General features: G+C 41.6%; 1 protein-coding gene across 2 annotated transcripts in view; it reads left to right on the forward strand.

Annotated features, from left to right (window-relative positions):
• Window positions 1-431: 431 nt before the first annotated feature.
• Window positions 432-14,736, forward strand: part of LOC136775690 (sperm surface protein Sp17-like) — a 34,631-nt gene continuing 20,326 nt past the window's right edge. The window contains exon 1 of one of the 2 annotated variants that reach the window (XM_066730688.1): window positions 432-1,000. In XM_066730688.1, coding sequence (XP_066586785.1) covers window positions 928-1,000 — 73 coding nt within the window. In that variant the 5' untranslated portion in view covers window positions 432-927. The remainder of the gene's footprint in view (window positions 1,001-14,736) is intronic. The other variant, XM_066730679.1, reaches the window with a different exon arrangement.

Raw genomic sequence — 14,736 nt, forward strand, 5'->3', positions numbered from 1 at the left:
ATCGATTTTGAATTATATAGGAGGAATAAAATGACATTTATCGCGGGGAAATAAAAATCAATGGACGAATCAACGCGTTCAATCGATTGAAGGGACATTTTTGAAATTGTGCTGTAAATTAAAGGAGGCGAGCAGAGGGAGTTTGAAGAATTTTGAAAATTTATTCGGTGGCTGTACTGAATGCGGAGGACCAATGGAAAATAAGAGGAAAATTCGGGAGAAAAGCAGTTTAGCGGGGGAACTCGCACTTGGGTGCAAGAGTCAGAGTCGGAGTCGGAAGAGAGTTTCGATCGGTTTTCCTGCGTGCCGGCCGTGGGTGAGTGTTGGATAGGTACGTGCCGGCGTACACGAACATGGGGAGTTTGCGTTTGTGTGGATATATATCGACGCGAGTAGTCGCGACGCAAGGGCAGGGTCGTCGGCAGAGAGTCGTCAGTACGCCCCGCAACGTCGACGGGACATTTTGTGTTCGCAAATACAGTAGATTAGTGACTGTCTAGAGAGAGAGAGTGCCCGCCGCCCGGTGGACTGGACTCTCGCCGGCTCGGCACCTCGCACGTAACAATAAAACGCACACTAACTTATTGTTAGCTCTTCTCTATTTTTGCTATATACACAAACTAAATGCATAATAAGCAAAGCCGGTCTACCGACTACGCTATACGCATTCCATTGTCTTTTAATTCGGAAACAACTGTGATCATCGGCAAACGAGAGTGGATTTCTTGCCAAATAGCGAATATATTTTTCTACGTCGGCCATTTTTCCCGATCTTACCGATTTTACGAGTAGTCGCGATTTTTACCTCGGACCGAAGGTGTTATGGGAGTTTCGTCGATAGTGCAAGATTGATAAGGAGATAAAGAGGGTGGATTTTTGTGCCGAGTAAATTCGTGCTGGAGTACAAGGGGACTGCGATAAGTGAAAATGGGCTGCAACACCAGCAAGGAAAGCGTTCAACCGGCAGCGGAAGAAGCAAAGGAGGATGTAAAAAACGGTGGTACGTTGTCCTTTTTATCCTCGCTCAAACCCTTATCGAACCTTGCAAAGTCTTCTCCCTTGAAACGCTAAAGGAGCCATGCACTCTGTCGTTAAAATTTTCATAATTTTTTTAACCATGCACTCGTGGCTCGTACCAAACTTTTCCTTCTCTCCCTTTGACCCTTCACTCTTCTCGCCGAGAAAGATACTCGATAAATCTGCCAAAAAAAATGAGCTTCTCCACGATCTTTCGATAAGCTTGCTTTTTTTACACGTGTTTCTTCGGGGGACACAAAAGCCTGCGTGCCGGCGTTGGATAATGAACAGTCGCATGAAATATTCATAACTGTGCTCGAATCCATTTTCATTGGGTGCTCGCACAGTTTTGGAATTTCGACGAAGCTCGCCACGCGATATACGATGCTCCGGGAATCGAAGAAAAGTGCGTGAGATAGACGGGGGAGTCTCGCGCGAATTGCCGATATAGCCAGATTTTAATTAAGTCGCCAGAGTGAAAAGTCGAGTTTAAGGGGAGAAGGATAGTTATGGCCGGACACAAATTTCCGTCGGATTAAAACGGAGAGATATTCGGACGAGGAGCGGCGTTTCGGTGAAGGATTTAATTGGGGAAGGTATCCAGGAGGAGTATTGAAAGAGGGTGACGCGCGACGGAGTACTGTGAAAGGAAGGGGAGGGACGAAACGATCCAAATTAAACTGCTGAATAAGAGGGAGAATCGCAAAGTGGACGAGAGACATCGAACGAAATGATGATTCTCGAGGAAAACACGTTCATCCGCGAGAATTATATACATATATATACGAGTAGGAGAGTATCGAGGGGGACTGAAACGTTGAAAAATCCAGATGAAGCATGATAAAAGGGGGAGAAAATGATCCAGAGGAGTCTCGCCGACAGATTTCGTGCTCGGTTGCCTCTATGGAATATACGGCGTAACGTCGTAAAGCCAATCGTGCGCCGGGCGTTTTCATTCCATTCCACCAAAGCTTCCAGAAATCGCACGGAAAGCCTTCCGACACGCTAGCCAAACCGTTTCCAGACCAACAATCGAACGCGCATACTAAAAATGGCACGTGCCCCCTGATCCAATGCCATCATTCTCCTCTCAACCCACTTTCCAATAATTCCTCCCCCCCTCCCCCGATCCTCCCCGTTCGATCACCCATTCACCTACAACCCTCGATTTTTTCAATTACTTTAAGAACAAAATTTACGAAATAATATCTTTCTATGACTAATTAAACGGAGGGCTGGAAGATAAAAAGCGCGGGAAATAGAAAACGAGGGAAATTATTGATTTTTAAGCGCAGCTTGAAAAGCAAAAGGTTACGTTTCAATCAATCGCGAGTGTTTCGATGCTATCCGGCTAGTAAAACTTTTGCGGTGTCGTGGAAAAATAAATTGTATACGTATATATATGCGCTAGTTCACCCGGTTAGATTCGCTGGAGAGATCGCGAACACGCTTCCGTGCCGTCGAACAAATGCATTGGCCATTTTTTAATGATAAATGTTATTCCTTTTTTCTTAATCCACAACATTTTTCATATCTCTGGATGATTTTTGCCCGTAACGCTGCACGAAATTCCCTTCGTGTGTCGACGCTCCATAATGCAAGAAACGTGTGAATTTCAGACGCTTCAGGAGTAAAAACATTGAAATTTTTTAAAAAGTTACGGAAATTCAAAAAGACGTTCGTGCTGTTTTTGGATTTAAAGCGAAACTGTTTCATAAACGTGCAAAAATATTTGCAAGTGCAAATTATGCGTCTGGGGTTTCAGTCGTTTTCGTAAATGCAAAGCGATATTCCGACTGATATATATGAAAATTTTATTCCCAACCAAACCTCCGTCCATCTCCGACGGTTGTAAAAATTCTAAATGGGAATGTACATCAACGATGCAATTTTGGTTTGCATTTCACGGTATTCCGCAGAATTATTATGGAATTCTACGCAAGCCTCTCAAGTAAATTCGAGGCTCCTATCCCGAAAGTAATTACTCCGCGGGAAATTAATTGATGCGACGAATTAAACGAAAATTTACTCCTTGACAAATTTTCAGTGGACTTTTTTTCTTCGGTCGTTCCAAAGCATATATAAGCTTGAAATATTTTCCGTTCTTACGAGAATTTTCCAAAAGTTCCTTCCCGGAGAATTTAGGTAGATTTTTGTTCGTCCCCCGTTCGATTTAGTGCGCTAATGAGATTGTGCTGATAAGTTCGGTTAAGTATAGCAATTTGTCCGAGAGCCGATCTAACGCACGAGGACGAATAATAGATTCACCCCTTAACCCTCGCGTTCAAATGGAGAACTGCCAAATAGCTATATCGTGTTCACCAACCAAGCCTCGCTACGGATTTCAACAAAACATTCTCGAAATTTATCGGAGGACGATTTACGCGAGAAGAACCTTGCGTTGAAATTTATCTTGCTCGATAAATTTGTCGCGTCAGCCACTCTTCGGTAAACTAAGCTGCAAAAATCCGATGAGATCACGAACAACCACAGCGAAGCCCTGCGTCTGCTTTCCCACAATATAATACCAATGTCGAAATCATAGCTCGAAAGATAAAACCGATCAAACTTCTTATTTAGATAAGGAAAATTTATTGTACGATCGTAAAGTTGCCTAATATTTATCTGCACTCGGGCGCGCATGAGAAAAAAAGAGAAATAATCATTCTAGTGGGGTATGTTGCATATATATAGTAAATTGAAATAAATTTCTTGTGGAAAAACTATAACTAGGTCATATGTACGTCTCGATACGAGAATAGAAAGGAAATAGTGAAAAGTGGAGAATTGATCAGTTTTTGTCTGTCGCGTGTGGTCGTTGAGGACCGCTAATAGAAGCCGGTAACATGGTGAATTCTGCGCAGGCCAACAATTTCACTTCAATCGCATTAAGTGCAAGCTGTATAATTGAAATAATTTTCCTATAGGAGACTAAAGAATGGTGTGTGAATTAGAAGCTTCTGCTGCTGCTGGGTGGCTGAAATGAGTCGATTGAAAACTTTTTGCACGTTCGATCGGAGCTTTTTAAAATTTCAACCCAGCGACAGTGGAAAAAACAGGTGGCTGTAGCTTCATTAACAGGCTGCAGCCCGACGTACACAGTCTCGCTTAATTTGGTAGAATTTTCTCATTGGAAATTCACGTGTCACTCGCGATAATGCTTTCCAACCACCAACCCTCTTTCAACTATACCCAAACACCATTAATTACTTTTTCAGACACGCAAGCTACCTCCGAAGAATTGCCAAAAAAACAACAATAATTAATTTCCCGTGTAACTCTGGCCGAAAAGAAATCCCTTTCTTTTTTCATATACTTGCGGCTCAATCGGTCAAAGCGATTTCTCGGTACCGATAAGGCTCGACAGGGTCTTGTCGTGAAAGCAACTACCTTAGACTCCTTTTTATTACACCTCTGGGGCGATCATTACTTCCACGGTAACGAGAGCCGATGCTGTAAAAAGTACCTCCCATTTGCCAACAACAAAGCACCAAGTTTTGTCCCGTCGTGTTTATTAAATTGGAAACGGCGTTAATTCATCGAAACTTTTCTTCCAATAAAAACAGCATACCTACACTGTGCTTTTTGTGAGAGCAGGACAAAAATATATTACATATACACGGTTTTTGGGAGTTTCGCTCGTCTGACTAATGGCAGCAGCTTGCCGCTCTAAAAGTTGGTCGGAAGTAGAAAAAGGCGGAAAGAGCGCATTGAAAGTCGATATTCGCTGTATAATCGGATCGATCTACGAGCAAAACAAAAGCCAATAGCAGTTGGAACGATCGTTGCTCGGTCAAAGACCCGGAGAGAATTCGTGGCTAATGCCAAATCTCTGTTGATATTGCAGGAGAAGGAAAGTTTAGCCGCGCGAGAGCTACGAAAAAACACAAGTTCTATCCCCCTTCCCCCCCCCCCCCCCCATTCGCAATGTGTGAGTTTCTGTCCGATCGGTGCACGTCTCCCGATGGAATTTTCTACTTAACCAGAGCGATCGGCGTTTCTTCATAACACAGCTGTTTATTTTTCGAGGCTCGTATAGACAGTCGGTCGGTAGGCCGGGTAGGCGTCTGATTAAAGTGTTATTATTGCAATCCATCCATCCAACGAATCAGATGGACTCCTCGTAACATTCTTCGCGCGTCCAACGAATCGCCGCATCTTTATTATTTTCAAACGTAAATAATTCACACGCGAAACCACGTACGGTCGATTCAATTGCAATTGATCCCGTTTTCACGCTCGCTCGTGAATGTGATCGATATAATCAACGCTCGTTTCTTTACTCCTGAATTAATGAATTTTGTTTTTCCGATCGCGGTCTGGCACGAACGTAATTTTCTACTCGGTAGTCCGGTTATCGGCGTCCGATCTCAACGGGCCGTTTCTACTTGACGGCGCAGTCGCTGTCTGGCCAGAGTGCAATTATAACTACTTAGGCATACTCAATGTAATTCGTTGGAAACCGCGAGGAAAATTCTGTCTGGACCGAGGCGTAATTAATCCGATTGAAACGCTCGTCCCTGATCCATGCACGTCTGACCACAATGCGACATTGGCACATATCCGTAAAGCGATTAAAACTTTTCGATATACGTTTGTGCGCTATATCCTATACTTTCTTTCTCGCGATTCAAGCATCCAGACTCGTTCCACCCATGCACGGAACGTTTCTCGTGAGAGAAGATGAATGGTGGCTGGAGATATTTCTGAAGGAAACTTGCAGAGACGACGCGCGAATGTGATGTTTGGATTGGAGATGTCGCAAAGGAGGTCGAGCTGCATGCAATTCGCGTGAGATTCGAGCCAGAGAGCTCTTCTCGCCTTTCTGTATTAGTATACACTCGTGTGTGACGATGCGAGTATAACCACTCGAGAATTAAGTGGCAGTGATGTAACGCAGCCATTTGGTACTCACGCTTATGAATCCAATCGACTAGTTAAACCTAATCTGCCACGCGAATTATACTTTTTCTCAGAACTCTATTGCCAAATCAATATTCTTCTCTCTTACATCGTTTGATTTCACTGCATAAATTTATCGTACGTACGCTATTAATTCAATATAGATTTTCGACCATGTACGATAAGTTTAATATTTTGATTATCTTCTGTTATCGAATTATAAACGGCAAGGTAGTGCAGAGAGATGGGGAGCGGAGGAGGGGGGGGGGGGGGGGGTAAATCAATGTTAAAAGGTTATTCACCTCTAAATATCAAAGTGTTGTACCAACAAAATAGCCAATGGTAGATCGATAGGCGAATGATCCGACGTATTCAAAGGCGGCAAATTAAGTCGCGTCTCTAAATTGGCATTGCGCCGCCAAAAATTTCTTCGCTGCGTGTGTATACGTGTAGACTGGGAAAGGGAGGGGATGGGCTGCCAAGTTACATGCAGTTTTTCCCATTTTTCAACGCTTCACGCCAATTTCTACTCGACGAAAGTGCGAAATAAAGTTTTCTGGATCCCGTGGAGTTTCCGGTGTGAAAAAAAATGAATGGCAGGCATCGATTCAGATTAGCTCGACATCCGAGCAGAGCTGTGACTGATGATAAAGCTAAGTGGGACAAACTTGTTTTCCTGCTCCTGCCGAGCTTATAGCATTAGTGCTAGCCGAGCTCCAGAAATGAAAAATACTCGATTTACCCTAATGGCTTCTGGAATAAGCGATCTTTCCTTCGTCGCACCTATCAAATATACATCGATATCTTGCGCAAACATACAAAGAAATACGTCAAACCTATATATATATATATATATATATTCTCCCTCTTTTATTATACATATTATATATGTTTATCATACGATCGTACTTTTAATCTTTAAATTATAATTTTACTCTTTCCACGAAAGCCTTTAATATAATACACGAAAGAAATTAATCGGCTGAATAATTTAGCGGAAATCTTATTAATCGGATGATTTTCCACGATTACTCTCAGAGACTTTTTACCACTCCCATATTTAAAAGGTGCGGTCGCCGTGAAGTGTGCAATTTAAACGGGCCCCTCGAGGAGCAAGCAGCACGGCCTATATACAAAGTTATCGCCAACACTAATTATGTTGAGATCGATGATGGCCGACTTGCGAGCTAAACGAAAAGATTTTCATCGTTGGTTGTACTTTCCACGCTTTCGTGATATCCTGACGATACCCCCTAGTGCGTGACGTCATTCCAGAAATATGCCATCGATCAAACCGTCGAGCCTCGCTCGATCTCAGCTCGCATAATATCGTAATTATCAAAATATTAGTTTTAATAATAATTGAACTCTCGAGACACGCTCGAACCAACGATAATCCTATGCGTATGAAAATAATGACTATAACCCCAGCGCTCAGTAGGTTCTCCAAATTTAGTTCATTACGCTAGATCAGTAGGTAAAGCCGGCTTATTACGTACTGGGGCTCCCTCGCCTGAGTAATCGCGGTGAAAACTACTAAAATAAGTAGTTACTGTCGGCACATAGTCGGACAAGCCTTATCCATCCACTTATCTACTTTTTTCCCCAAGTTACGATCAATTTGCCAGGCGTTACTCCAGCAAAAAGATTATTTTTTTTTAATATTCATTACTCGTGTAAAAAACGCACACGTAATTCAAAGTCTTTATAATTTCAAGAATTATTCAGTGTAATGTTCAATTTTTTCAAATTTGGAATTACAAAATGTTTTCTAACATTTGACCAATTTTACAAATAGAATATTAATTAATAATTTATGTAAAATAAGTTTTATACGTGGGAATAATTTTGTTAGTCGAAACAATGAAGAATTTGTGTTTCGGATAATTTTTGGAGACACAAAAAGGGTCGGGGATTTTTCTTACCACGTGTTGAATGTGTCTATACGTATAGTGGAAGAGAGAGAGAGAGAGAGAGAGAGAAGCGAGGAGAGACCAGTGCTGCCAGTCGTGCTTGTAAACTTTTAGAAAGCCCTGCTTTATCGACCGCAGCTATATAGTACAGGGATCAAGGGGGATTTGATGAAAAAGCTCTTAGGTGGCAGCAAAAGCTACCCTTACACCATTTCGAGCTTGCACCAACATTGACAAACCGGATCAGAAGCGAACCCGCCATAATTAAAGCTTTTCACCTGCAAGCTTTTTAACCCTCCAGCACGTATACATCGCGTCTGGCTTTAATTAGGCTTTCGTTATTTATAGCAAAAAGCTTCTTCCCACCAAACAAAATTCTCACAAGGTCCCCCCTTTAATCACATTGATTACGTACATTGATTAATGAACTTTGCATTCCGAAACCACGAAATTTCTCAAAAACTAATCTCATTTTCCAATTGAAATTCTCTACTCTATGCAACCATGCAGCAGCTTAAGAGAAATGTGCCCTGCGTGAAGCGAAATTTGTAGTTTGCCAGAGTTAAGCAAGTTTTGAAAGCTTTAGTCGGCAAGCTGGTAAATTCGGAGACTCTGTTAACCGCAAATTTGTTAAAGTATGTCATTGCTTATCTATTTGAAGGATAGTGTGTTTTTTGTAAGTGGTTGGACTGGAAATTTATCCTATATGTATTTTATTGCGATGGAAGTTAAAATTTTAATTCAAGACACGTGAAATTTATTGTTTACTCCGAAGAGCTTGTTAGTTTAATGCTTGCATGGATATTGATGGTGAATTGTTACGCTCCTGCTGGCTACGGAGACTGCGCGTAGTGGGTTACACGTCGGTTTATAAAAGGGACTGACCTGCCAGCAACGCGTCAGTCGCTTTTAAGTTCTTCGACCGATCACGTGTGATGACCGGTAACTAAAGTTCGCTTAATCAGGTAATTATTACTAATATTCCATCCGTTCCTAACGCTAAAAATAAAATCTCTGATGAGTGTAGAAAAGGAGCTGATTTCCAATTAAAAAGTAATGCAAATATTTACAAGTTATTATTTAGCCGTCAATCTGTTTTTAACGAATAATGCATTTATAACAAAATTCGCGGTAGTAGAAAGTTAACTTTGTTCGGATCATGTCGAATGGAAAGAATTTGTTTAACAGCCAGTAGAAAGAAGTTAGATTCGAAGCGGGTCATGTCGAGTGAAGTGAAGTTGATAATATCCTGCAGTGTGTTAGGTACGAGACTTAAATCAGAGTGTGTCAGAAATTTGGTTATCAGTCCGAGCGATCCCACGAAATACGAGTTGCTGTCGAGGGCGATGATCACTTTGTAGAACCGAGCCGAATGGAAAATCGAATTTTACACTCGATTATCCTCAGTTATCCCTGGACCTGACAGTGTCGGAATATCAAAGCTCGATCTGTCAGCTCGACAATTTTTCATCGGATTTCTCTCCTTTTATCTCATTTGTCGATCATCCTTAATGACCAACTTATGTCATAATTACAGCATTTTCCTTTATTCTCTTGGCGATTTTTCACAAAAATTAGCAAGTCACGCCAAGGTTGAATTTTATGCGATGCTATCTGAAAAACCTGTCCTTGACGTGTCGAGCAACAATTATTTTTCACGCTCCGACTAATCGACTTTCTCAAAAAATCATTTATAAATTTCTCAAAAATCATTTCCAATCGTCCATCACGCCTTCTCGTCTCTTTTCTCCTCGCCAAGATTTTCATACGTCTTTTTCTCGAGGTTTTCGCGCTTCAGATTTCCAATGAATATAAAGGGAAAACTATATGGTGGCGAGGGGGGGGGGGGGGGGGGAGGGGGGGGGGGGAGGAAGGAGAGAGCGAAAAAGATGGAGAGTCAAAGAAAAGTCGTCTGTCAGCAGTTGACGAGGGCCAGCAATTTTCGTGACAGCCTTATCTGGAACTCCCAGTTGATTTTTGAAAGAGATCCTTCTTCGGGAGCTCGCGCTGTTGAATCGTTACAGTTGACCCGATTGGAAGTTGTTTCTATTCAGAAGCACTCGCGCCAATGTTCAATTTACGTCTAACCTAAAAACCAAATCCCTATATAAAGCTCCTATTTTAGTACGCAGTTATTCTCCTCCGGATTCTCTCGAATTTGTCCTATCCGACGAATAATCTCAATCTCCACTACCCCCACGTTCCTTCATCCAAATATTCATCCGAAATTGCCAATACCATACAACTACTCACCGGAGAGCTTCCCCCATTCTTCCTTCCAGCCCAGTTTTACCCCCTCCCCCCCCCCCCCTATTCACTCACAAATATATGAAAAACCATGAAGATATTTTTCTATATTCTATATCGAAAAAGGAAGTTTAACGACGCTTTAGAATACTCTCTTAATTTTTTTCTTCGCCTCGAGGCAAAATTTAATCTCTCGGTTTTCATTACGCCTTCGGTGCGAAGAAGGGAATAAGTATCGCGTTAACCGCTCGTGAAAACTGATATACGCAATGGTGGTTAAGTGCTTTTTCATTAAAGGTGCAATGTGCTGCTGATAATTCACGCATGCCGCGTTAAAAAGATCCTTATTATTGCTCGGCTGGAAAGCAATTGATCGAGTGTAAAATTATCTTTAAAAAAGTTGGACATTTTATTAATATTCCTACATGTATATATATATAATATATCATATTTCAGCATATTTGTAAAGGTGGCTGGATAATCAGCACAGCATCGCTGTTAATTTGGTAAGCTTGCATAAATTGTGCGAGAAAAGAGCGAGGGTTCATTAATCAAATAGATTAATGGAAGCGCGGACGAAATTGGCGAAAGAAGTGGGAGGCTGGAAAAACATAGCGGGGGACGTTTTGCAAATTGCAAAAACTCGGCCAACTTTCGAGACTGATGGAATTCTCTGGGAATTTTTGCAACGATCATCCCCCCAAGGTAGCTATATAGCTAGCCTATATATCTACTGTTTTTATTTTCATTCAAGGCGAACAAGATTGGCGGGGAATTTCACAAAATAATAGGATCTGGAATGATTCCTCACGATTTCAAGCTGGATCGGGCGAAATCCCTTTATCGCGGAATAATCCGGCGAGCGGGTCGATTAACAGCAAGAGAGCGAATAGGGATAGTCCCGACCGACATATATTATGAGAAGCCGTGAAAACGCTTTCACTGGTTTTTCAACGGCAAGAAGCTACCTACGGACGAATCGCGATTACGACCAAACGTGAAAAGACTTGAATCCAGTCGTGCGCTTTGTTCCCACCAAACACGTTTGTCCCCCTCTTAACCTATTCTCATTTCAGTCCCTGAAACAAAACACCACTCATTGTTTTCCACATTGTTTGTCAGCTGCGACGAAAGCCTCTTTATTCCTTAATTTTTCTTCGCTCTCTCTCCCTCTTCTTTCTCTATTATCTTTTCATCCAAGAAACTTCACCTTTGGAACTTTATTATCGGCTAAAATTTTGCGAGAAATCGAGAGAGAAGTACGACGTCGATTGATATATTTCGGTAGATAAAATCCAACGAGGTCCTACCGGACTCCTTTTTCACGATAACTACAGGTCGGGAGTCGTAAAACGTCGACCCATTAAAGTCCAGCACTGACCCTTTTCCTATTTCGTACCAGAGTCTTGCAGATGAATATTGTAAAATCCTGATAAATAAGTTTGATCATAAATATTGAGAGTGCAAATAATATACAGGGTGCTCCACTGAAAATTACCCATATAATATAGACATAAAATACTCTGTTTATCTTTCTTCCTACATCAGTTTTTTATATATGAAATTTTTGACGCTATTTTTATTCAGAAAGATTTTATAGGGCAAATTGCTATCTCTGATTCTTACGAAGATAACTATAGAATTCTATATACAACTCTATTTTGCATCATTTTAGGCAGTATAATCAGTGTAGAGTGTAGAGTATAGAGGAGTAACGAAGGACATTTTTTCATCATTAGATTTTTATGTGCAATCTTTTCAATGAACATTTTTACAAAATTTGGTATTTCCCAATATTTTAGAATTCTCCAAGGGTGAAAATGAAATTCCTTCGTACTTGCAGGTTCATGAAATGGTTAGAGGTAAAGTTGAAGAAAGTAGGTTGGGGGTAGTTGGGGGCACGAGGAGATCAAAGGACGACACGACGATGGTGCAGGGCATTAATCTTCCACGATGCTCCGTCAATGTCTGGAAAAACGTGGACAGTCGATCGACTTTCAATCGATAACTCGTCCTTCGAGACAACCAACAACGCTTCACCTGCAGGCCTTTATGCAATTTTATTCGCCAACCTTTCCTCGCGCATATTCTTTATAATTTACCAAAATCGATCACAGTTATCGATGTTCGTGACAATTTACTTTGCTCTAATTTCGAGAGGTCCCTCTTTTACCCCGTGCAGGACTAAACTCGCCATTTCCTTAACCAATCTATTCTTTATTCCCCCCCCCCCCCCCGCCTTGAGCCACGTACATTAGAAATTTATGAAGAATCCTTTCTCTCTTCCTCGCTTTTATTCCCCATGATTGATTATTGGATATAAAAACTCATTTCAACGTTTCCCACCTTTGTTTATTAATAGGAAGCTGCAAAAAATGTGATTATTCAGGATTAGTACATTCTCGTGGAATGTTTCAGTAAATTTCTATGAGAACGAAGAATATACATAGCTAGAGTAGGTTTGGCCACATTGCAGCCAACTGCATACCCGGTCATTTGTTTTGTTTATCTCGAGCTTGAGATAAACGATCCAGGATGCTCGTCCTTTTTTCTCTCTTTCCTCCAGTTTGTGCCCCAAATATTTAAAAAAACATATTCCTAAACCAAACGCACCTCAAACAAATTTGAATAAAAATCTCCTTTCGTGTGCAGTGGCAAGCAAATCCAACAAAAAAGAGAAAACAATAGAATTTTTCTTGATAGGGAAAAACAATAAACATTTCTCGCCGAGATTCTATATAGAAAATGATTGCAAAATAAAATCCACGACTGTGGAATTATCGAGTCGTACTACTTATAGGCTGTTAAAAGTTTTATGACGGGGGTAATTGAGGAAAGTCGAGTATAAGGTGTATAGATAGTGAAGAGCAGGGAAAGAAAGAGAGGGGGGGGGGTGGAAGAAAAAAACGTGCGTCTTTGCGTCTAATTGGATTGTACGTCAAATGCATTTACGTCAAATTGGATCGCGAACAATCGCGATGGCGCGCACGGGGATAATCCTTAATCTAATTGAGCTCGAAGGTGATTAATTCCGGACTTAATAAAATGAGCCACGGTGAAGAGAGGAGGGAGGGGGGGGGGGAGGGTGACGGTCCGTCGTTAACGATCGTAAGGGAGAGGGAAATGACAGCGGGACACCACGCTCTTCCTGTAATCCGACGTGTTTCATTAAGCTCGACCATTTTTGGACACTCGATCGATCCTTCGCCCCTCGCGACCAGATTGAATCGTTTGCAAAATTTCGAATCGATCGACTTGCTCCAGCACTTCTCATCATTTATTTTTATAATATTTATAGTCTGAGACCACGAGTGCATAAATCGTGGGCATCTGGAGATGCTCTTCCTGTAGATGGTAGCTGCAGTCTCAAACTCAGGCAGGAGGGAAGAGAGGAAAAAGTGTGTGCATGTGCATATTGCGCGGATGTGTGTGAGAGTGGGAGGGGGGGGGGGGCAATGCGAAAAGATAATCTCCTTAATTATTAGCGCAAACTGCAAATGGCCAAGGCGGGTTAAAGCTAAGCAAGATTTAAGACAGCGTTTAACTTTAGTTAGAGGACTAGCAAGCTTCTTACCGCCAGCTGATTATCGAGAAAGCCGAAAGAAGCTCCTATACGGAAGATGCTATTTTCACTTTCTCCTTACGCGAGCTTTGACGCAAGCTCTTTAAAGCTCTGACAAATCGCTTTTCAACATTTGCCCCTACCACGTCTCAATTAAGCCGATATAACAACCTTCCTTCCCGTCCACACTTCCCAATCACGGATTAACCTGTTTACGTAAAAGCCTACTCTGCCCATTTGCGCGAGAATAAGGGAATAAGCATTCGACGCAAGAGTCTTTTTTTCTTTTCATTGAATTATGCCTAGACGATTTTACGCTGATCTGGATTATTCGTCAAAGTGGTTTTGCTATGCAATCTGCTTTGTTTCCAGATGAGAATACTCCGTTTTATCGAAGGTTACGTAAATCCGAGCATTCGAGGTTTCGTAAGCGAGACCCAGAATGACCATTGGAAATTGCTCATTGAGTAAAAAGCTCCCGCAGCAGTCTCACGATGCCATACGGGCACGCGAGAAATGATCCAATCGATCCAACTTGTATACACTCATTTTCATAAGAAATCCATGCAACGAATCTCCTAATTGCGCCATTCAAACATTTTTAAATTTCCATCATCCGTCGGAATTAAAAAAAGCTATAATTACTAATAAAGCCAGACGGATGGAAATTAGATATTAAATCATATTGGAAGGGGTAGCTTTAAATTTTTAATCAATATTTCTCTGCTTTTAGAGCTTTAATTATTATTGATTGGGAAATGAAAGTTTTTTATTGAAAAGCTTGATGGAGAATATTTGATTATCCTGGAGCTTTTGTGTCCGAGGGACACGTCAGTACCTATTGGTGCTTTGTATTTTTTCTCTTTGCTGAAAGAAACTTCGAGAGTGTCCAGTATCGCGGTGCAGGGCTATTGCGGATTTTCTAATTACACGCGTGCAGCCTGTACAAATGAGAACAAACATTTGTTTGTGGTGGGAGGCCGGGGTAAAAAAAAACAGGAAGCGTGTCACTTGCAGTAGCTGGGCAATGATTCAAAGTGAGCTTTGTCGAGAGCTTTCCTTTCCTTTTTTCGGGAAAACACACGCTAGGTGCTC

This window comes from Prorops nasuta, unplaced genomic scaffold, assembly GCF_024137725.1.
Source record: "Prorops nasuta isolate Cenicafe-Biocafe unplaced genomic scaffold, Cenicafe_Pnas_1.2 PNAS00002, whole genome shotgun sequence".
In the NCBI taxonomy this organism is placed as follows: domain Eukaryota; kingdom Metazoa; phylum Arthropoda; class Insecta; order Hymenoptera; family Bethylidae; genus Prorops; species Prorops nasuta.